Below are 23,974 nucleotides of genomic sequence, written 5' to 3'. Positions count from 1 at the left end.
ATGTCACTCTTATCATCAGCAAACCAGCAAAACTGTGAAGATTTCGACTTCTGCGTTACAGCAGCTTTTTCTGAGACTGATAATTCTCCTGCTGATGAACTGTTTTTTAATGGTGTGATCATCCCTATTCAGATGAAAGAAAAGCTCAACTCTATCAACAAAGACGAGGAGATAACCTCGACGACAACAGCAACTTTGGTACGCCAAGAAAAGACTCAATCAAAGTCTTTTTGGAGGTTCAACAGAAGCAGCAGTTTAAACTGTGAGAATTTCAGTAATAAGAGGAGTTCCTCTGTTTGGTCTCTGCCTCTTCTTTTAAGAAGCAAATCAACCGGATCATCGTCTCATGAAATTGTTAAACCAACTCATAAAAACCCGGGCTCCAATAATGGTAAGACAATGAGCAATAATACTAATCCGAATCTGAAATTTTCTCCCACATCCTGTCAGAAGCCTCCTTTGAGGAAGAGTGGTTCAGGAGGAAGTGGATCACATGGAAATGGTGTTAGAAATTGTGCTGCTTTGAACGTACCACCGCCGTATATCACTAAAGGTACATCAGATCTTTTGGGTTTTGGTTCTTTCTTTCGTAATGGTTCTAGAGAAAAAAAGAGCAAGAAATGAGCAGAGTTTTTTTCTGAATGTTATTTCTTGATTGTACAGTACTAGTTATAATCTTTGTCATGTAATCGCGGTGTTACTAATCATGTTCTTTTGTTAAACATGATTCTTTAATACTGTTATGTTATATAGGATGTCATCAAGGGACACTAGATGATAGTAATATATTTTCGGGTTGGATTGAACTAGTTGTTTAAGGTACAACGAGAAAGGTTAGGGAATTCTTCTCTCTAAGAGTCGAGAGAACAATAGCCTAATTTATTTTTACATGAGCATGTACATGAAATATGTCAAGAACCATCATCAATATGATTTGGCGAATGCGTGAGCAATATTTTTGTCAGACTTCAGAATTCGAATACCATCTATATAGGTAGCTACCATGGAAAAATTTGAGGTTACATTCTCAACTTATTGTTGCTGAACTTATTTTGTATGACTGTTGGTTATAACTGTTCAACTAAGCTTCTTTTTGCTGAAGAAATATTAACAAGTTGGATTTTTTGTATGTATGTTTGAATTGTTATCTCATAAACTTCTAGATGCACAGCTAGTGTATAGAATGATACTCCCTCTATATCATGAAATTTGCCAAGCTAATTGTATTTTATGGGTCGAGTATTTAAAATTTTGATCACAAATTCTCCCTAATAATCTATAAGAAATAATGTATAGTCATATCATCATATGAGATATTGTTAAATTTGTTTCAATGTCAATTTTTATTGTGAAACATTCAAAATTTTATACAGTACTGTGAAAAGTCAAATGAGACAATCTTTAAGAGATGAAAAGAGTTAAAATTAGGATATAATATTGTATCAAATCTAATTGTCAACAAGACACGATTAAGGCATAACACAAGAAAAGATGTTACGTTGATGGATTGCCAAACTAGAAAACATTTCGTGTTACAACAATTACTATTTTTACACACTCTCACATGACATCTCCCTAAGAAACAATAACATCTACAAAGAGTAACAAATAAGGAACAAGCATATATCTTCTGCCTTTATTGGGTTTGCTTCATCTTTCATCTTATCCGGCTAAAGTGTAGGGTTCACAACTATCATGAACACAGGCCAAGACATCCTTGTAATCTCTAGAGATTGTGAACGAATCGTAAACTTTACCATCACTACTTTTCTTATACTCAAACTTCAGACTTGAATAGTTATATGCTGTGAGCTTAACAAACCCGAAATCCTGATCTCTGTAGATACTCCAAGTAGTTTTTATCGGACTAAATTCATTTAGATGGGATCCGCCACCACCAGCAACAACATGAATGGTACCGTTCACCACGCCTGAGAAGTGAGAGCTCCCCTCTTTCACACATTGGTTCTGAATACACATACACACAAAGTTAATAGCAGTTAAACTGTAACCTTCTCTGTTACTAGTTAAGGTTATTAACAAAGGTAAAATATAGCGAGTTCTTTTGGATGACTTGTTATAAAAACGCGGTCAGTTTCATAGGGACATACAGACTACAGAGTACCAAATTTTCAAATTAAAAGATACCTGGTAAACAGGGCAAGTCCTCTCATAATTATGAACATGGCCCCAAAATGCAAGATCAACTTTGTACTTTTGCCACAGTTTTTGTAGGTCATCTCTGCCCATTGGCTCATCAAATGAACCTTCCATACCAAACCATTTATTCGAGGAGTAACCAAGTGGGCGATGACCAGCAAAGATTAACCAAGGTTGCTTATGTCTATTTGCTGATGCAAGGCATTCTTCAAGGAACTTGTATTGTTCACTACCTGCCCTCCAATCGTGCTCAGTGTCAGCGATGCAGAAATGAAACATTCCATAATCTGCCGAGTACCTGTTCAAAAGAAGTTTGTTTACTACCTCTTATTTTTATGACATGCATAGAACAAATATCTATTATAAGAAGAAAAGGAATACAGCATAGATAATCTGTTGACATAGCGAAAAGTTTACCTACCAAAACTTAGCTCGGTTCTTGGCAGGAACGTAGAATGTTGTTTCAGCAGGCACACCACATTCACCACCAGAGTCATTGTATATATAAAAAGATCCTGAGTCTGGTGCATCACGCTCATGATTACCACTGGACAGTATCATCATTGAAATTGAATATGATCAGCCTATCACTGAATATAAATATGAAATAGGCAGCTAAAAACATATGGAATACAAACCTTGCAACCATGAAGGGTTTAACTGAGGCAATAGGCTCAACTTGTGCCGTAAATTGGTCCCATTGTGAGATATATCCATTGGCGTATGGCAAATCTCCTATAAGGAAAACTGCATCAATGTTGTCGATATCTTTAACGAGTTGGTCAGTAGTGTTCAGCGCTCCTGGTTGATAGTCAGCATACTCATTTGATCCATCTCGTTCACCCTTCGATTATAATTGAAATACAAATTGTCATTCTGCTGTTATAAGTAATCAATTAGTAAATTTTTCAAGATTAAGAGCTTGCTTTAGGTTATGATTAATGAATGCATTTTAATGCCATAAGTCCAAAACCATTCCCTTGATTCATTATCTTATGAAAAACGAGCTTCAACGCTTTAGGATGTTATGTTATTTACCTAATAAACCTTGATATATATTTTTTGTATGATCAATAACTTTCAGTATAAAGAAGTGTTGTACCTTCCCCATGTCACCGAATATTACAACACGTTGTAAAGAGCTTTCTCCAGGAACTGGGGGCGATTTAAATTTATATTTCTTGCTCCAAACGTAGGAACCATCTGGTAATTTATGACCCAATCTATAAGAGTACCTGAAGAATAACCAATGATGACAAGTCAATTATAAGCCTACATTTTATTATGTTACATTACTGTAATACAAGTATGGATAGACAGTTTTGGATACCTACATCGTGTTTGGCCATAACTCTTTCAAATAGCTAGTGTGTATAAATCCAGGATCACGCCAACCAACTGTTCGCGCAGGTGGAGCTTCACAACAGCCAAACAACTCAATAAGTCATCAAGTCACTGACAAACTTTCTGAATTAGCAAGGTTGTTCATGATCAATTTAACCATGTCCTCATTCTTTTCGAGTGAGGCAAACTACCATACAATCAAAAAAGACAAAGCATACCACACATTTGGTTGCGAGTATAAGTAAAGGTCCCTGCAGGTGATCGAGTGGTAGCTCCATCCAAAGCCCCCCACTCAACAAATGGAACAGCTTCACCTATGTTGTAACCACTAGTCCATGTCACTGTCATCTGTACAATGACAAAGTGCAACGTCAATAAATCAAGTTCTTAAACCACTAAATCTTTCTATTAAAAACTCTATCTTAACTATTATATTTTTCTCTCTAGGTGTGACACTTTTTTCAGCACAATAGTGTTCCATATTTACCGAAAACCACAAAATTTAACACATAACCCAGAAATATAAAGAGAAACTTACCACATCCCAAGTTTCTCCCATAGCAATTCGAGGGTAAAGGGGGGCTTTTGGGTTCGGAAAAACAGATATAGGGTCTGAAACTGCCACCAGTTTTGGCTAATATTACCAAACAAATGAAGCATTAGTACCATTAATATTGTATAATCGATAAGAAGAAATGAAGGGTATAAGTTGAAGGGGGCTTCTGCTTTTTAATTGATAAACTTACATTAGACAAGCCGCTAGAAAATAATGCAAAGGAAAAATCTGCTCGTTGATTAATCAACTCGAACTTCAACTCAGCTTTTCCACTTTTGAGATAATTTGTATTCGAGTAGTTTGCATATTTGTACTAATTGTCATCAAATTTAAAACGATATAAGTTTCTACCACAATTTGAAGTCCATATCTTAAAGTAAAAGCCTTTCGAGCTATGCTAACCTTGATAGGAGCAGTGCATATAGTTGGGTCCTCAACTCTGTCATTACCAACTTCTTTGCAGTCTGTAGATGCACTGAACATATAAAAGAAAGAAAGAAAATCTCCATCATCAAATCCTGATAGAAAGAGTACAAATTCCTCGAGTCTTAGAGAAGTATTGACATAGTTAAGCATGCATGGTTCACTATCATTGATGATTTGAAATGTCTTCTTTTTTATTTCCTAAATAATGTACGACTAAATCATTTCAAAAGACATAAATTCAAATTAATTCTGAAACTCTCACTTATTGTCTGACTTCTCAATTACAGCAGCTCGGCTGAAGCCAGGAACCAAAGGGTGTGAGTCCCCTGGAACATCAATGGATTAAATTTTTATGTGAGTAATGTGTGTTGTTGTTACTATTAGGACAAGAAGGAAAAGGTAATTTGTGCCTAAGTATTCGTGAATGAGTGGATGTCTGAAGTAGCAGATAGACCATAGTAGCCAAAGTGGCTATGGAGCTAGCAATTGAAAAGAAGTGCACTAAGGTAGCTTTTCGCGAGTAAAGCTCAAGTTGTGATCACATTCTCTTCAAGTTTCAAATCAGCAAGGTGTCCATACACAAATGCTGGTTCAATGTCTAGCTAAAAAAAGCATCTCATATAATTTCCCAACAAATTATATCTTCTTTCCTTTTGTTTTACTCTAACTATCTAAAAATCCAACCACTTTATTGGAATGGTTTACAAGGGCTAGAAGCTTTACATATTGATCCTAGATTCCTAGTGTGCCTAAAACTTTCCCATGTTTGTCTATTTTAACTCTAAACAAGTAAAGCTTGTTTGCATATATCTTAGGTATATCATCAGTGCCTTGGCCCTTGAGCGTTGAGGTGCAGCACTTTGGTGCTTTCCTCGTCTGGAGTCGTCTTCCAGTGACATAGAGCCTCAAGGCGACTGAGGCACACACCCCCTCTATATAGGGAGTTAGTTAATATCGTAACAAAAATCAGTTTTATATATTAAAAAATGGACTGAGACATAAATGTGGACATGTAACCGTACTTGAACTTAGCAGGGGAGAAAACTCCAACCCAATCATCGGAAGAAGGATCGTCAGACATAAAAGTTACAGTTATTGGGCGAACATTGTCATCATCCTGTAGAAATATTCAAATTAGCAACACAGTCCACAGCAATATAACATCATAGCTTTAATACTAGTTATTCTTTGTAAAATGTAGTAGTTTCTAAGCAAACTTTTCAGCTCTATTTACCTCTATGTCTTGAATCATTGACTTACTTGCACCAAATAGCTTTGAGTCCTCATCCCCCTATACAAAGTTTTATAATATCATGATTAATTTATAGAAAAAAAATCAAGATTATGAGTATTAATTAGTCCAGAAGTTTGAAAAAAAGGTGATGTAAATAAATGCATGTACACTATAAGCCGAGTTCTCTTAATAGTACCTGATATAATGAGACGGAAAATGTCACCTTGTTTCTAAACTAAAGGTACCCATTACTATCATATAAAAAGACGCTAACAATAGTCTCATTTCATTGAACCCCTTCAAATTACACGGGTTAAGAATCGGTATTATAAATTACCTTAGTAGGAAGACGAATGGTAGAAACACGAACAAACGCCTTATTGCGAACTTCAAATTTAGTATTGAGAATGTTAATTTGGGAGAGTGGTTGCACACCATCTCCAAGTACATGTTTGTGACGATGACCCAAAGTGTTGCTAGGCAAACATATGAAAAAGATGGTTTGTAGAAAAATTAATTTCAACAATCGATAATATTTTCCCATTTTTTGTGGGATTTCTTATGTATTATGGTTTTTCTCCTTGAGGCATAAGGGGACGTCTATAAATACTTTGTTAAAGGTACAATAATAGAGAGAATTTCATACGAGATGATTCAATATTATTATATGATTTTCTGACATGAATTTCATAGTGCGAAGATTGATTCATAGTTTATCGATTAATTAATTCAATCATTTGAATTGGGCTGGTTTGTTAATATTTATTTTTAACCGACTGATTCTAATTTTCACATGGGTGTGGATAGGAAGATATCGTTGTCCTTTGATGTTACGGTAAATGCGTGTTTCATGATTTACTGTTGCTAAATATTATTATAGCATGATAATTGTTATGAGGTTAGAAACATACAAAATATTAATTGTAAACAAATTATCCAAGATGCCAGTACCTTTCGAGTAACGAGGTTGGTTGGAATAATAATAATACCGTTATTTTGTTTTACTGTCGTAGTAGTTGCAGGTGAATTGCCAAGTTGTAAAAAAGAACTAAAATGTAAACATCCAGGTTTTTTTTTTTTTTTTTTTTTTTTTTTTTTTTTTTTTTTTGTTTTTTGAAAGCATGTAAACATCCAGGTTGATTTAGGCATGATTCGACAATAACTATTAGGTAGTTTTGAGTGGTTTGACCATGTTGAACAATGTCAAATGATAGTTCGTATATTTTGAGTATATTAACAACCATTCTCACAACTGTTTTTACCTGAATAAGGCCTTGGTCTTCATTAAGATCTCATGGGTTGTTAATCACCGATTATGGAGTGATTGGTTCATAAAGTGATGCGGAGTATAAAGTTAGATTTAACACCATGATAATATGTTGATAACTTGATTCTTAATAACATGTGTTTGGTTCAATGCTAAAATTGATTTCAATTTTCAACAAACCCACCTACAAGGCTACACCTAAGATGGCACTGGGTCGGCCCAAGGTCTGGCACGGCCTAGCAAAAAAAAAAAACACGGAGCACGGCACATTATTGTGTGTGTTGAACTATGGGCCACCTTTATATGGGAGAAATACGATAAGGCTCGGCACAGCTTAGCCTACCATGGCAAATCACGCTAAAATCAATGAAATTTTGCTTAGGCACGCAAGCACTGCACGATTTGGCACTATGGCTTGGGCTAGCCGTGACGGTCAACGGGCCAACCTAACCCAAAGAACGTGGGCTTGGCACGAGACACGCCCTAGAACCATCTTGAGCTACAGCACCCCTAAAGGCCCCACCACCACCGCCCCCCCCCCCCCCCCCCAAAAAAAAAAAAAAAAAGGTTGAGATATGATCCAAAGCTCCTAAAATATCAACTATACCATTAAACCCATATCCCATCCATAACTATAAAAGGGATACAATTTCTCTGTCAATGAGGTTTGGGCCTTCAAGTACTAGTAAGTTGTAAATTTAAGCAAATGTGGATTTTTTTCCCCACATAAAGCTAAAAGCTCACACAAGAAACAAAATAAATAAATGAATAAAAAATGCGATTAAATATTCCTCGTGTTTATAATAGGAGCAGCTTGTAGCATACATAAACTATTCATATGATAAAAATCTGAAAAATGTAACTAAGCCTAAATAACTGCAACTATTGTACAAATCTTACAGTAAGAACTCCTCTCCAACAAGGCTTGGATACATAGCATTGGAGTCCATGGTTTTAATTAGGTTGATTTACAGCATCATAATGGAAATCAGATATTTCAGCAAGTTCTTCAAGCGTCTTTTCTCCACTAATTACCTACAAAAAGGGTATACATAGCTACAGTTTATATAGAGAAGTGCTGAGATGTGAAACATTCATTAGAATAATATTGAGTTGAAGATTGTTGTTGCACAAAATATTGAGTCGAATATTGTTAAATGTGCAACAAAGTGAATAAAATTTGAAATGCTTACAAGAACTGCAGCAGCAAACAAAAAGCCTCACTGTTTTTCTTTTTTTTTTTTTTTTTTTTTTTTTTGCCTACAAGTTGCTTCTTTACTATATCATGCCAAATGAAAGTAGGGTAAAAGGAATAGCTGAAGTTAAAGATTAAAGAAAGCCTCTGAGAATTAAATCTCACAGTGCACAATGGGAAGATAAAAAAAATAACATGAAAGCTAGAGAAAAATCAAAACTTTACGATGAAATCAGCTGCAACACAGTAGACTCACCTCGCCGTTAATGAGCCAAGTAGGAAATCCTTCAATTCCAACATCACTACAAACTGAAGCAATCTTAATTCCTTTCTTAACACCATCAGGGAAGCATTCCACATAATCTAACAGCTCCATTGCCTCACGTCCAAACATCTATAGACAGGGAATCATATAGAATATGTTATCCTGCTAAACAAAAGGGTTGCTTACCAAAACATTGAAAATCAATTTTCACCATAATGAAACCACATCATGACACTTAACAGGAGTTCAAAATAGCTACTTTGATGAGAGTGCAATACGTGTAATGTGCAGCATGTGCCACGAATATTCCACAAAGGTACAAATTAAGCTCTATATTACACAAACCTAGCAAACTCATTATAGTAAAATATGACTAAAAATTCACTACTTCAACTATTTCACAGATTAGATATGGCAGAGGTGCATATTTAAAAACAGTTTCAAGACCTGGTGTGTGCTTCAGAGATATCACAAAACTACATCATATATAAATAACCATGAAACACTGATACATTATTTTATAGCCATTGACACGTCACTTTTGTGTAATAACTTTGACGTGTGTCCAAGACAGAGTAACATAGTGCTAGGAATTAGCTCAGGTCAGAAAGATTAGGGAGAGTTTAAGAAGATGATTAAGCAGAATTTAAGCTAAGTAACGGATATTTGTATTGAAGATCGCTGTAATCTAACAATACAATTACTCTTCATTCGAGAGGAAGAGTAGCTCTCCCAAAACTAAGCCAAGCTTAACAATAATTTTCTGGATGATTATTAACCCTCCTAATGAGTCCTATTTATAGAAAACTCTCATAACAAACTCTAACTTATTCCTCAAGACACTACTAATAGGCTATGACTAATGTGCCCCTCCCTCAAATACTGATTCCTTGCAATACCCGCCGCCCAAACATTCACCTTGTCCTCAAGGTGGTTTATAATCGGAACTGGATTCCCGGCCTTGGCAACAATGATCACTAGTGGCAGAAAAATCTGAATGATGCACCAGCATGGTATGAGAGATCATTGAATTTTGGGTAGAGTTGGTCTTCGTTGACTTGGGATGAGTTGGTTGTGGGTAGGGGAAATTGCAATGAACCATCTGGGTGATGACTTTGGATTTTAAAACTGATGTTAGATAGATGGGCCTAAAACTAACAAGCCCAAAACCTGAAGAGTTTAATTTGCAAGTCACCACAAAATATGATAGGTTGGGCTGAAAATGAGAAAGCCCATTAAGTCTCAGGTATCTACTATAGCAGTCTGTGTTGTTTGAAGCACGTGAGCTCTTGCTGAAATCACTTGCAATTTCTTGAAGGTGTATTATTACTATAATACCCTTACTAGCACCTTCTACTATCTTCCTCTCCCAGCTAACACAAGAATCATCAAGGCATCTCCCATTAACTTCTCTTTCTAGGTACTTCTGGAAACCACCGTGAAACCACCTCCATAGAATCTTCCCACCATCAGTTTCACCGCCGGTTAAAGATCCCAGTCCCCCTCTGACCATTTTCCCACCACCTGTAAAACCACTCGAAAAATCACCATCCCTGTTTAGGCCACCACCAGCGGTGGATATACCTCCCTGCTGAACCTTTCCAGCGAAAACTTCCTCAAAACCGCTGTGAACATCACCAGCAAGGCCACAATATCCACCAGCCCGATTGCCGACCAGTTCACCTTGACCTCCACTTGTAAATCCACCTGCAGAATCGCCAAGCCTTCCCTTATACTTGAGCTTCCTAACCAAACCCTCAAATTCGCAACCAATCGCACCGACAAAATTTCCAGGGTCACCCAAAAAATCCGCACCACCAGTGCACACACCCGGGCCACCACCAGATCCACAACATCCGGCGCCACCTCTCTCACATATTCCACCATACAAACCACCAACAAAACCACCTACCTTATTTCTCAACCCACTACTCTCAAAATCACTGCTAACACCACTCGCAAAAGGCACACCACCACCAGTAAATCCACCTGCAAACTCACCACGGCTTCCACCAGCACCTCCATGACATCCTCCACCCAATTTCTCCACCATCACGCCACCAGAGAAGCTTCTAATGATGGAACAAAAGTTTTGCTCACATCTGGAAATTTCCTCACCTATGGAAATGGTGGCTGACTGCAAATCCTCGCCGGTGAAGATGTTCTCTGGAACTTCCTCCTCCTCCATTAAATCTGCTTGGTTCTCTTCATCCTCAAGCTCTTCTTCCATTTCCTTCAACTCCAATTTCATGGAAGAGAAAATTGGAGAAAATACATCATCAAAGATTTTCTCCAGATTTCTTTGAAGGTTATCAACAATCCTCTTCGTTGATTCCTCCATCCTTTCGGAGACTTGCTCAAGTGACCAAATCGGAGCTCCAGCGACCTCCATTCTCTGTTTTTTTTTTTTTTTTTTTTTTTGATCTAAATGGCTGAAAATCGAATTTCAGGGGCTGATTCTACCAGGATACCATTTGCTAGGAATTAGCTCAGGTCAGAAAGATTAGGGAGAGTTTAAGAAGATGATTAAGCAGAATTTAAGCTAAGTAACGGATATTTGTATTGAAGATCGCTGTAATCTAACAAAACAATTACTCTTCATTCGAGAGGAAGAGTAGCTCTCCCAAAACTAAGCCAAGCTTAACAATAATTTTCTGGATGATTATTAACCCTCCTAATGAGTCCTATTTATAGAAAACTCTCATAACAAACTCTAACTTATTCCTCAAGACACTACTAATAGGCTATGACTAATGTGCCCCTCCCTCAAATACTGATTCCTTGCACATAGCCTACTGATGAATTTGCTGATTTTAAAGAGAACCAAGCAATAAGCAGGGTTGCAATAAAAAAAATGGGATTGAAAGTAACTGGATAGAATGGTAAAACCCATCACACAGAAGCTAGATTTTTTCAATGGTGGTGAGTCTTCTCCGCAGATTTTTAATAAGCAAAAGCCCTGTGATTTCTTGTGCTTCAGCATTTAATGCTTTTGATAGAACAGTAAGAACACTTGCTGATAGGGGTTTTTCTTCGATATTCCCATCCATTCCACAAGCTTTTTCATGAGTTAGGTAGATAAATTATAGCATAACCATGATCACAATCGCTATACTAGTCGGACTCTTCATTACACCTCATGTACCCGTGCCGGACCCTCGACACTCGGACATGGGCATGACACTCGGACATGGGCATGACACTCGGACACGAGTATGACACCCGGACATTTCACTTTTAGTTCAAAATCAAGGAATTTTTTCACAGAATAACCGCAGACGCTTAGACACGTACCCGTGTCGGACATGGGTACCCGAGTCCAAGTAACATATTCACAGAAGATTAGGCAGATATGCCATATTGAAAAATTCTAGAAGTTAACCTTACTACAAATGCATAGAAAGGGTCAAGGAAAACTTCGGCGATAGGGATCCTTCTATGCCTTTTTGTGATTTAGTGCGCCTTGGTGACTTAAAAAATTAATGGTGAAGATGTTCAAATGAGGAAATAGCATTAGGCAACACTTTTTATCTCATCCCCTCCAAACTATACCTACCCCCCCCCCCCCCCCCCCCACCTTCCCCACCAAAACTTAAACTTACACAATAACACAAGCAAAATAACACCAAGTGACATTGATCCTGCCATAGACTAGGGCATTGAACTGTTGAAGATCCAAATACTATTCTAATCTCACTATAAAGCCAATTAGGAGTAATCTTGAATATAGTGGAGATGTTGTATGAAAATAGCTTATAACAAGGGCACTAATTTACCAAAAACAAGCAAGTAAAATAAGAAGACAGACCATGCCCAACAGAGATAAGTCATACAGCAAAAAAAATATCCTAATGAAAATAACCTGACTATCAGATAGCTAGGATAAACCAAATTGAAATTCTATATGTACGCCACACATGCACAAAAAGATGCAGAATTATCATGACACGGGTTTTTTAATTTCATTAGCTTTGCACTATCAGTTTAGTTGTGACTTGTGAGTGATTACCTGTTTTTGTTCTTGACAGTGTGAACACCAAAAAGCCCCATACATTTTTGCCCCTGTAGATTTGAGATGTTTTGCAAGTGAAATTGCATATGGACTTGATGCTGAAGTAATCTCTGTTGTATAATAAGGAAATTCCATGACTTCTGATCTGTTCAGTGAATTTAAAAAAGAAACACAACATCAATTAGTGACTCATCAATTGTAAGGAGATCCAACCCCATATAGGTCACAATCAAACAACAAACAGTACAGAAATAAATTCAAGATCAACAAATGCATAGCAAATTAACAACGATAACACAATAATTCAAATGGCAGAAAAAATCTTACACAATTACACCCAAACTTGTATTATTAATCAAACCAGTATCAATAATACAAAGTTACAAACATCCATACATTTGATGTCCTTTAAGTCACCCTAACTCAGGTGTCCCACCTTGAGCCACTTCAATATTGGTGTCTCTCTCTAAAGAACCACCCCCCCCCCCCCCCACAACACTCACACACACACACACACAAAAGATCTTGTTCATAATATCATACAAACAATGAGCCTATAAATCCTTGTATTATGACACCTAATTTCTTAACCTAGTCCCTTTACATCTTGGCAAATTAAAATAATTTCCTAACAAACTCCCTTGGATATCATGTATGTTTACAAAAAATTCAGCATAATGCAAACTCAATGTTGATTTGGATCTTGCCCACATAGCACAACATGTGGTTCCACCAAATAAGATCACTACCCAACCCAATGCGCAACACACAAAACATCCCATGATTCCCACTGTTGCTGCAAACAGCTGCCCCAACTTTGTCTCACTTCTTGCACCAAACTATAGCCACACATCACTTCATACCATGTTTGCGCAGTTAATTAAGGGACGACCCAAAGGGGGACACAATCATGTACTTATCATACAATGCCAAGCTATGGTGGGCCCACTACGCAAAATTTAAGTTGAGAAGACCAATATAGATACATAAGAGGAGGTCAAGACTGAACTCAAGGACCAAATTATTTATCTTGAATCCCTAAATTCGCCACTTAAGTGAAAATACAAAAGATCCAACACAAGGGATTCTTTCACGAATCCCAATTCAAAACTATGTGAAGGAATACTAGCTTGGATGTTGGATAATTGAGACTTACGAAAAGTGGTAATCGTCATCTATATATTGAAAGAATAAGTTGAACATAAGATTCGTAGATGACTCTAGAGATTAGTGAAATACTCCTTTGAAAAGGCCATAGCTTATTAAAGAAGTGCCTACGCTAAAAGTCTAAGAAATAGCTTATTGTATCAATAAACTAGGTGATAAAAGAAAAGGTAGAGGAGCTAACGCTCAAAGGCTCAAGTCGTCCTTTTTCCACAACAATATGAGAATCAAATTAATCATGTTCCTTTGAAATTTTTAGGTTGCACAACAACATATTATGCTTATGCCTAAGCCTACGCCTACACAAATGGTAGGAGTGCAAACAGAAAGGAAAGAAACAATATTTTGACAAAAAGTCGCAAAGAAATCAAGTAAACGAATTGACCTATGGTAAACACACATAATTAGATAAAAGCGGGTGACATCTATATAATGTATGCAATGAGCAAAGAGGCTCCTATGACAAAAGAGTCCTCCAATGAATTAATGTTTGTTGACCTTGTTATAAATGGGAGAAACACTTGTGCCATACTCCCATGGTGGACAGATGAGTAACTCACTTCTTCGGTGATGGCGTTAATGACTATGGAACCAAGAAAGAAGGCACTAACATGAAGTCAATCAACTAAAAAGCCAAGATGATGAAGTTGGTTGACTGGAAAGGGAAAAAAAAAAGTTCACTGTCACAAGGAATAGATTGGATTTCCAGTTCTCCAAATCATGTTTTTTTTTTTTTTTTTTTTTTTTTTTTTTTTTTTTTTTTTTTTTTTTTTTTTTTTTTTTAATGGGTGTTATGCAAGGACAAACAAGTACAACCAGCTCCCTAAAAGTTGGCTCTCCGGAGATGTATTTAAGAACAATGGAACCAAAAAACTCGCTCACCAAAAAGAAAGAAGCCACCATAATTAAGATGACTTTTATGACCGCAAACAACAAATACACAAATCTAAGATTCCATGATAATTGTATAATATTTTTCACTTTCTTTTTATAATTTCGTAAATTGATGAGGCTGTAGACTTAAATAAGTGGGGGAGGATGTTGGAGTCCCGCCCTCCTTTATTGCTTTCCTTTATGTATTCTTTATGAATTTTAAGGCCTTATAGGCATACTTTATGGGTACCTCCTCCATGATGTCCCTAAAGGCTTTGTTCTCCACCCCTCACTTTGTTTTCACTCATTTTTAGGTCTACTAAGATTGATTAAGTTTTATTAACGTAAATCCGCACTCATATGTTCAGATAAGTTCTTCTAATAAAAGTTCGGCTAATATAAGTTCAACTAATGAAGAAAATACATGGCTAATATAAGTTAATAAAAGTTTGGCTCATATGCTACACTCACAAATTTTCTTAAACTTGTACAAGTTGAAAATGTAGATCATATAGAAAAGGAGAAAGTATTTCCAAAATAAAGCACTTTTAGAGTTTAGATAGTGAGGATTAATGATTGGGACCTAAGACACCAACCTTAATCCCCCATTCCCATTTTGTAGCTCATACAATATCCTCGCGTAGTCTCTGACTCTCTCCCTCTCTTGTCGCCAGTGTTTGAAAAAGCGCGCCTAAGGCGCTGAGGCGCAAGGCGATAGGGGGTAAGCACTTATTTTGGCCTGGGCGAGGCATTTTTAATTAGGCACACCAAGCGCGCCTTAGTTGCACCTAGGCGCTGCATATCCCTTATCGCCTCAGCGCGCCTTGAGCTTTTTTATACATTGCTTGTCGTTAACAAGCAAGAGTGGAGTGAACCACATGATTCAAGGGGTAATGGCAATTACACAGACCCTAGCCATTTAGCTCTCATCAACACCACTAACATACTAATTGTTGCTTTGAAATTTAAAAAATACCAAAAAAAAAAAAGTAAAAATAATAAAGATAATTTATGCCAATGGTCTAACAAAAATCAATTTATATATAAGTCGTGTTATTTATAATTCCACTGATTCAAAACCAAAAAAATAAATAATCCCACTGTAAGAATAATGGGATGCTTTAAATTACCAAGTCTTTTAAGAAAAGTAGAAAACCATCATATGTGCAAAAGTTGCAATAATTTGCATGACTGAATGACATAGGCTTGGATACCATACATCCCCATGCAAAGAAGTCATTGGAAACTGGAAACATGAGTACATGACGTAGATCCAGCATGTTTCGGTAAAAATTGTGTGGAGATAATAGATCAAGGGTCCAGCCAGAGCCCAAGACAAACAAAAATCGTTTCCAGGGTAAGCCTAGCTGAATGTATACAACATATCTTATGTGAGTCATTTAAAATCTTTTCCAACTTGCCCCAAAAAATTACAAACACATGGCAAAGCGTATACAAACATTTCAAAGCCTCGGGTCTCAGGTCTTGAGTAAGATATCATTCAATTTATTTACCTTGGCGATATTGGAGGTAGTGAATTGTATGTGGTGTTTAGTATTCCAAGCACAATAGCAGCTGTACATAATGGCAAAGCGACAACTTTTTGTAGCTCTTTCAGTCCAAAATCCTGTAATACATAGCCATTAATAATTACTGAAAAAATATGGTAGTGCATTAATATTTTTAAAATATTAATCATAAGAGGAGAGACTAACCTTTAAAATGATGAAAAACAAACTAAATGACAATGTAGCAGATGCCAAACAATATGAACATGAAGCTCCTTCAAGTCTAGTAGCCAGAGTGTACAGAAAGTAAGCACTGGCAGCTGCCATGGAAGCAGAGACAGGAAGTAGAAGTAGACGCCCATCACTTTGATTGATTTTGAGAGGCACATTCCACCCTCCTAACTTCAAACCAAGGAGAAAGATAAGTCCATAGGCAGTCATGCCAATTAATGGTAGCGGAACACCTGGCAAATGCAAAAGGAGGATCATAAACACCTGCAGAGATATTAAAATTGATATTCAGGTCAACAATAAATTCTTCAGCATCAGTTATAATATAGCCAATTTTTAGGGGAAAAATAAAGAAGACCTTAGGTAAAATAACAACAGTTCTGTGATAAACAGCATACACTTCAAAGGAGGGGAAGCAAGATACATGTGAAACTATATAAAATATTCTTATTAGATTTCTAGTGTTAAGCAAGGCCGGTGAAGCCCAATGACAGAGATAGAACATTCCATACCAAACAAGTCCCACTAAAGAGCTTAATAATTGTGCCCAAAGAGGGATTGTAATATGAACCAAATGCTATTCAAACACGTGTGGTCATCCTGCCATCTTAAAATTTTATATGATGTTAATATTCGATATAAAGATTTTTGCTCTCTATTATTGCAGTTTTATGTACTTTACGAGGCTGAATATCTTAGTAACAAATTGGTTTTCAGCCTCTATTTCTTTAAACTCACAAACTGTACCCACTGGTGGAAAAATAATCTATGATGGTTAATGCATGAGACACAAGATTAGGCAACAAATCAGGAGATTGAGAGAAATAACTACATATTTTACATGCCAACGCTGAGTACATCAACAACGATTATACCAAATGCCAAATTATTGCAACATTTTATGAAAAGTAATTTTAATTTGCCACTTACAAAAAGCCCAGAGAAACAAAGCAACTTATTGAGGAGAAAAAGAGGGGGAAGAAGGGATTGTAATCAAACAACACCTAACCAACTATTAGTCTATTATTCCATGATTTTCATCCAACTTTTTTTAAAGTTAAATAAAAAGTTTTAAAAACCCCATGAAACAATTGCAAAAACTAGGAGAGACGATCATTTTCTAGGAAGGCATTCCTCGACTACGCTCCATTAATCACAAATCTTCATAGACAAACATTCAAACCAAGTATCGCCACTGCCTTTGGTTTTCTTAGGTAAGAAATACATAACTCTTGCTTTGATGTCAGCCATGATACACTTGAGAATTACATCAGGCATGACCAATTTACAAGAGCAGTATAACATCTTACTACTTCTAAATTGGGTTTGCTGGTAAATAAGAATGTTAGATGACAAATAAACTCACTTTCTGCCTTTTCTAATCAACCAACACTTTTTTTGAAGGGAAGGGAAAATCATCAATCACTCCATCAGTAACATTTAAGCTTCTTGAAACAATCACATAGATAGAAACAGATTGCCAAATTAGATCACTAATATGCATCTTCAACTTGAAACAATAAACTTCATACAATCAAATCAGCAACACATTAATTTCTCAATCTAAAATTGCCCAATTAAATAAAAGAACTGTGAATTGAAAGTTAAACATTACCTAAAATCATAGCATAATCACTATTAAGAACATCACTGCAAGACCCACCACCAACAGGGCAAAACGGTTCAGTATTTGAGACCTTAAGATAAGTCAAGTAAGCAGTTTCCAAGAACCCCAATCCTCCAAGTCCTGCACACCAATTATATGTAGAAATGCTCGAAGAAGACGATGAAACTTGCATACCCTCTTCATCTTCAGACTTCTGGGTGTCTCGAATTGGGCCTGGAATGCACATCGACGGAAGTAGAACAACCCCATGTCTTGAATTTCCCTGAAAATGGAGAAAAGCTATTGAATTGACAAAAGAGCAAGAAACAAAGAGAGAAGATTAGTTGATCCAATGGAGAAGTAGAGTATAAAGAGAGAGTTTTACCTTGAATTTGAGGAGAGAAGGAAATGATAGAGGGGAAGATAAAAGGGGTTTTGGAGGGAGAGAGAGATGGAGTGGAGATGATGAACTCAGCATCATAGCTTCCATCTGAGTTTGCTTCAATGGTGCAATTGAAATAATTTGCACCGCAAAAATGCTTTTGATTAGCAAACAAGTGGAAGTGAATGTCTCTCCATGTCATTTGCTCTTGATGAGGTTAAGGTCTGACCCGATCCACACTAAATTAATTAGGGAAAATTGGCTTTAATACTCTCAAATTTGGACTATTCCCTCCGTTTCAAAATGGAAATCGATACAAGATTTGACCCATCTTTGACCGCAAATATCTTTAATCTTACACTAGTGAACATCATTGTGGAACAGAGAGAGTATTACTTAAACAAAACATTGCTGACATCATCAACTCTAAAACTATATTACGTGTCATTCTCACATTAAATTTTTTCCCTCCAATTCTATGTATGATGTTATCAATTATTATTGATTTTTAAATTTTATTTTTAATCTACACATTTGACTTCAATGCATAAGTATCTTTATAAAATTCAATTAGCCAAGTTTCTCTCCTAAATTATAGTTTCACATGCCTAATTTGTTTGATGTTGATCATGGATTTAATTTATCTTACTCCCTCTGTTTTTTTTATATGTATCAGTTTGACCGGCACATTTGCCGAGACGCTATTTTGACCATAAATATCTTTAATTGTGTATTAGTAAAAATTGTAACAAAATTATATTATGAAACTAGACATTATGACGAATCTAATGATAAATAATATAATAACATTTATTCATTTTGTAGAGGTTAAAAAATTAAGTCAACCACATGGTATGTGAATAGTGCGATTGTCAAAGTGATGCATATAAAAAAACGGAGGGAATACTTTTTTTAAATGTAAATTATTATATAATTCTATTCTTCATATAAGATGTAATGCAACTGAATATTTATTACAAGAAAGGTTAATTTTAATTGTGCATCGCACGGAATAACCTAGTTTATTGACTATTTGAACTTTAGATTTTTGCTTTTATTGGTCTCAAATGACTGATAACATGTTAAACATGTAATTTTTTTTTTCTATGATTTAATAGCCACGTGCTAGAACGTGATTAATCATATATATATATGTATACATATATATATATATATAATATACATATACATATATATATATATATATATATATATATATATATGTATATGTATATATATATGTATATATATGTATATATATATATATATATATATATATATATATATATATGTATATGTATATGTATATATATATATATGTATATGTATATATATATATATATATGTATGTATATGTATATATAGTGTATATATATACATGTATATGTATATATAGTGTATATATATACATGTATATGTATATATAGTGTATATATATACATGTATATGTATATATAGTGTATATATATACATGTATATGTATATATAGTGTATATATATACATATATATACACATAGTTATCAAAATCGCGATCCGGATCGTGGAATCGTGCGATTCTACGATCCTAATACACCCAGTCGATCTGGATCGTCCATAGAATCGATCTGTGGTAGGATCGGCCATAGGATCGGTAGAATCGTACAGGATCGGTAGGATCGATAACGATTCTACGATCCTATGGGCGATTCTACCGATTCTACAAAATAAGCTTAAAAGGAACATTTTTATCTTAGTGGACTTAGTATAGACTTGCTCATCTGGTTTCTTTCCAATTTATTTTTTTTTCTTTATTTTTTCCCCTTAATTTTTATTTATTTTGTTTATTTTTGTTTAAAATAAGCTAAATCTGTGGGCTTACTATTGTTCTTGGTTGGTAGATACTGTGGATCCAACCCTGCCTGATTTCACTCGAATTTCACTTGATCGATGTAGCTGATTATGTTACAATGAATTTAATTATCTAATTTCAGTGCAAGTATGTAATATAAACCTTTTAATAATCTTTAGTGAGTGGAAGCTAATTTTTTTGGATTTTATAAACATGTAAAGCTCTAGCACAAAAAATTAAAATGATAGCCAAGTATGAATTATGTTACTAGGTCTACCACAACTAGCAACATTTTTTCTCTTTTTTTTTTAGAGGTTAATTTTTTTTATTTGAATTAGAATGTAAAATTAACAAAGAGTATTATAAATTTAGATTGCGTATGTATACACTATCGTCATGTAATGTATATAAGGAAATAACTTTTAAAAAAATTGAAATATTATTATTATATACTTAATTTAGTTTAAATATGAATAAATATTTGAAACAGTTTAGTAAAATTTTATTTTTTTTGCAATTTTTGTAGGATCGGTCGATCTTACGATCCGATTTTACGATTCGATCCTACTTCCATCTTTCGATCCAAAGTAGAATCCCGATCCTAATAACATTATATACATATACATGTATATATATACACTATATATACATATACATACATATATATATATATATACATATATATATATATATATATACATATATATATATATATACATATATATATATATATATATACATATATATATATATATATAAACAGCAAGCCACCTCCGACATGGTTGCCCTACCCACAAACTAGCCCCCCTATCCTCACCACCAGAATGGCCTGAAAACCGCCCCTCTCCCCTTCCCAAATGCTGAAACCCTACCCCCCTCCCCTTTCCCAACCCCAAAACCCCAACGGAGGTGGTGTCGGTGTCGAAGATAGGGAAAGGGAGTACGGTTTCTAGGCTAGAGAAGAAAGTGGGCCGGGGATGGTTCGTGATAACGGCGAGTCGACGGGATTGGGCTTGACGCCGACAGAGGGTGGGTGGAGGGGGCTACTCAAGGGACGTGAGAAAGGAGGGGCGAGGTTGCTAGATTGGGTAGTGGAGGTGGGTGTGCTGGTTTTTTTATTATTATTATTGTTGTTTAGTTTTTCTTTTCTTTTTAAAAAAAAATAAAATAAAGTAAAAATAAAAAATAAAAAATCGACCAATCATGTGTTGTCATGTGTTCAAGGTAATCTGTTATATCAAGTTGAAAATCGGTTGGGACCAATAAAAGCGAATACTCCCTAAAGTTAAGTTATTCAATAATAATCCAAAGTTGGGATTATTTAAAGCAAATGGCTTAAGTTGGGATTATTAAAACCAAAATTTCCAATTTATCATAGACCTAATAATTTTTTTTCTCCTACCTTATTTCTCACACCACCAAGCACCAACGATGCCGCATCCGCCTTCTTCTTCGCTCCTTCGTTCTTTTAATTTATGACTCACTTCCTTCACTACTTCTGGAACATTCTCACCCCCTTTCACGCCAATCTCCTTTGCCACCACTAACACCTACCGCCTTCTTCTATTTCTTAAACTACTATAATTTGAGACTTAATAAGCACAACGATATCCAAATTTAGCTCACTTGGCTACTTTTTTGCCTATAACTCATGTAATCAAGTAAAATATATTAATAATCACCTCAACTGCATAAAAAATGCATATTTATAAGTTTTTAACACTCAAAACAAGTACTCTTTTTAAGATTCTATTGTTTGAGGTTCAATTGCACTAGAAGATCCAAAATTAGCTCACTTGGCTATTTTCTTGCCTATAACTCCTGTAATCAGTTAAATGAATGAATTGTCACCCCTCAAACATGTCAATAACGCATATTATAAGTTTTTAACACTTGAACCAAGATCGAATTCTAAGGATTCTATCATTTAAGGTTCTATTACACCAAAAGATCCAAAATTAGATCACTTGGCTACTTTCTTTCCTATAACTCATGTAATCAAGTAAATGAATAAATAATCACCTCAAACATGTTAATCAAGCATATTTATAAGTTCTAACACTTAAAAACTAGTTAATTTCTAAATTTCTATCCTTTGAGGCTCAATATGCACAAAAAAAGGGCAAAATGAGCTTACTTGGCTATGTATGTTGCCTACATTTCTTGTATTCATCCAAACATGACTTAAATATTAATTCCATCACCTAAAACATGTCATTTATGCATAGTTATAAATTTATAACAATTGAACAGATTTATATTTTGTAAATTTTTATCATTTGAGGTTCAAAATACACACAAAGATTGGAAAATAAGCTTACTTGGCTACTTTATTTCGTATACTTCACATATTTAAGTAGATGAATAAAATTTCCTTTAAAAAAAAAAGCAAAGGAATGAATAATCACCACAAACATGTCATTCATGCATATAAGTTTCTAATACTTCAAACAAGCTCCATTGGAACTATAATTATATTCTACTTCCTCTGTTTCACAAAAACTGCAACAATTATCATCTTAAGAAGTTTCACAAATATTGCAACATCTTCTTGATTGCACATGTTTTAATTTTCCTCTTTCTCTCTCCTCGTCACATGGAGCCCTATTTTTATTTCTCTTTATCTCTATCACTTTCTTGAATTTCTTGAAATTCGTGTTATATCCCCATGTTGTATTATTTGGGGAACGAAGGAAGTATCATTTGAGGTTCAAAATGTACAAAAGGAACAAACATTAGCTCACTTGCAATACTTAGTTTTTTTAAGTTTTAAATTTGCTCTTGTAAACAAGAAACCAAAACTTAGTTTCCTCCGCCTAAGTTTCTCCAGTTCAATTCATCAATAAGCAGGAGATCGGAGTGGGTGGCACTTCTCCTCGATCGTCGGCATACCGCCCCTTCTCTAGCTCTACTTTAGTGTCGTTCTCCAATCGCCAGCGAAGAGCTTGGACGGTGGTTCGCCGATAACAACCTGGTCGCCTTTCAATTGCTGTAGCTGAGTCAATCGGGTCCTGTGAATTCTCACCACCACCACCGTTCCTACTTCCTAGTTGTTTCTATACCTTGTCTAGGTAGTTTATGTAAGGCTCCATGTGCTTTGTCTTAGTCATTTCTTTCTTGTTTTCTTTAGTTTTTTAGTGGAGTGTCAATCCTTAATAAATGATCTCATGCTTATTCACCTAAATGATGACTATGATGATAGTATTGTTGAATTTGCTTCCAATAATTGTCCCCGTAATATCCTTCACCATGTCAAGTTCCTGAAAGAGGAAGGTAATGCCTACTTCAAAAATGGTGATGTTATTATTCCGGGAGAGAGGTATGACAGAGGTCTAAAATTCCTTTGCTTTGTTTCTCCTAGAAATGGGGAGGACAATAGTTTATTTTGGAATCTTGCAATTACTTTGGAATTAAACCTTGTAGCTTGTGCTCTTAAGGTGCATGATTATGAACTAACTAAGGAACTCTGCTCCTTAGTCATTAAGTATGATGGTTGTAATGCAAAAGCTTTCTACAGAAGGGCCTTACCAGAGGCTAAACTCTTCCAAACTGAAGAAGCATATGAGGACCTTAGTAAGGCAGCTAAGGTTGAACCTAATTGTCATGATATTATCCGGGAATTGGAGAATATTAAGGGGTTACTCTGAGAGATTAACAAATTAAAGAGTGGAAGGGAAGTCCAGGAAAGTGATAAGGATCTTGGCAACAATCTTGACAAGGTTGCCAGGCTAGAGCCTAAGAAGTCTCACAGTAAGAGGAGTGAAATGTCTACCCACCCGACCCTTCCTACCCGCTTTAAGAAAGGTAAGGTCAGTGAGGCTTCTATTCCGGGGACCGGTACTGTGTTAATGGGAAATGATGAACAGAGCGGGTTGACTAACATGAATGTCACTGACCCTGTCATTGAAAGGGAAGTGGAGAG

General features: G+C 35.6%; 3 protein-coding genes across 3 annotated transcripts; 1 reads left to right on the top strand and 2 right to left on the bottom strand.

Moving 5' to 3' along the window:
• Window positions 1–624, top strand: LOC145596933 (uncharacterized). The gene has a single exon (XM_081653125.1). It carries the CDS (start codon window positions 1–3, stop codon window positions 622–624), a length of 624 nt encoding a protein of 207 aa, XP_081509251.1.
• Window positions 625–1,636: 1,012 nt separating this feature from the next.
• Window positions 1,637–4,135, bottom strand: LOC145596932 (putative inactive purple acid phosphatase 27; the record flags this gene model as incomplete). The annotated part of the gene is made up of 8 exons (XM_081653124.1): window positions 1,637–1,968; window positions 2,149–2,458; window positions 2,582–2,707; window positions 2,799–3,004; window positions 3,263–3,395; window positions 3,495–3,576; window positions 3,723–3,852; window positions 4,043–4,135. Coding segments are annotated over 8 exons (1,386 nt in total), but the record flags the coding sequence as incomplete, so codon positions are not given.
• A 3,592-nt stretch (window positions 4,136–7,727) lies between these two features.
• Window positions 7,728–18,446, bottom strand: LOC145598987 (thiol-disulfide oxidoreductase LTO1-like). Its single transcript, XM_081655399.1, has 7 exons — window positions 18,227–18,446; window positions 17,851–18,124; window positions 16,212–16,468; window positions 16,011–16,123; window positions 12,457–12,604; window positions 8,439–8,576; window positions 7,728–8,022 (listed from the first exon to the last, which is right to left on the bottom strand). Exons 1-7 carry the CDS (start codon window positions 18,329–18,331, stop codon window positions 7,942–7,944), a joined length of 1,116 nt encoding a protein of 371 aa, XP_081511525.1. The 5' UTR covers window positions 18,332–18,446; the 3' UTR covers window positions 7,728–7,941.
• Window positions 18,447–23,974: the final 5,528 nt, after the last annotated feature.

The sequence above is a fragment of the Chenopodium album genome, chromosome 20 (genome assembly GCF_948465745.1).
Source record: "Chenopodium album chromosome 20, dcCheAlbu1.1, whole genome shotgun sequence".
Lineage (NCBI taxonomy): Eukaryota > Viridiplantae > Streptophyta > Magnoliopsida > Caryophyllales > Amaranthaceae > Chenopodium > Chenopodium album.
The sequence above is the reverse complement of the archived record's forward strand: the minus strand, read 5'-3'. Positions and strand labels throughout refer to the sequence as shown.

Bases quoted from the DNA above. Each gene is read 5' to 3' on its own strand.
- LOC145596933 (XM_081653125.1), top strand. From the start codon at position 1: ATGTCACTCTTATCATCAGCAAACCAGCAAAACTGTGAAGATTTCGAC.
- LOC145598987 (XM_081655399.1), bottom strand. From the start codon at position 18,331: ATGGAAGCTATGATGCTGAGTTCATCATCTCCACTCCATCTCTCTCTC. The intron at 18,125-18,226 runs GTAAAACTCTCT...CTCCATTTTCAG, and splicing joins CTTCTCTCCTCAAATTCAAG to GGAAATTCAAGACATGGGGT. The intron at 16,124-16,211 runs GTTAGTCTCTCC...TATGTATTACAG, and splicing joins TGTTTTTCATCATTTTAAAG to GATTTTGGACTGAAAGAGCT.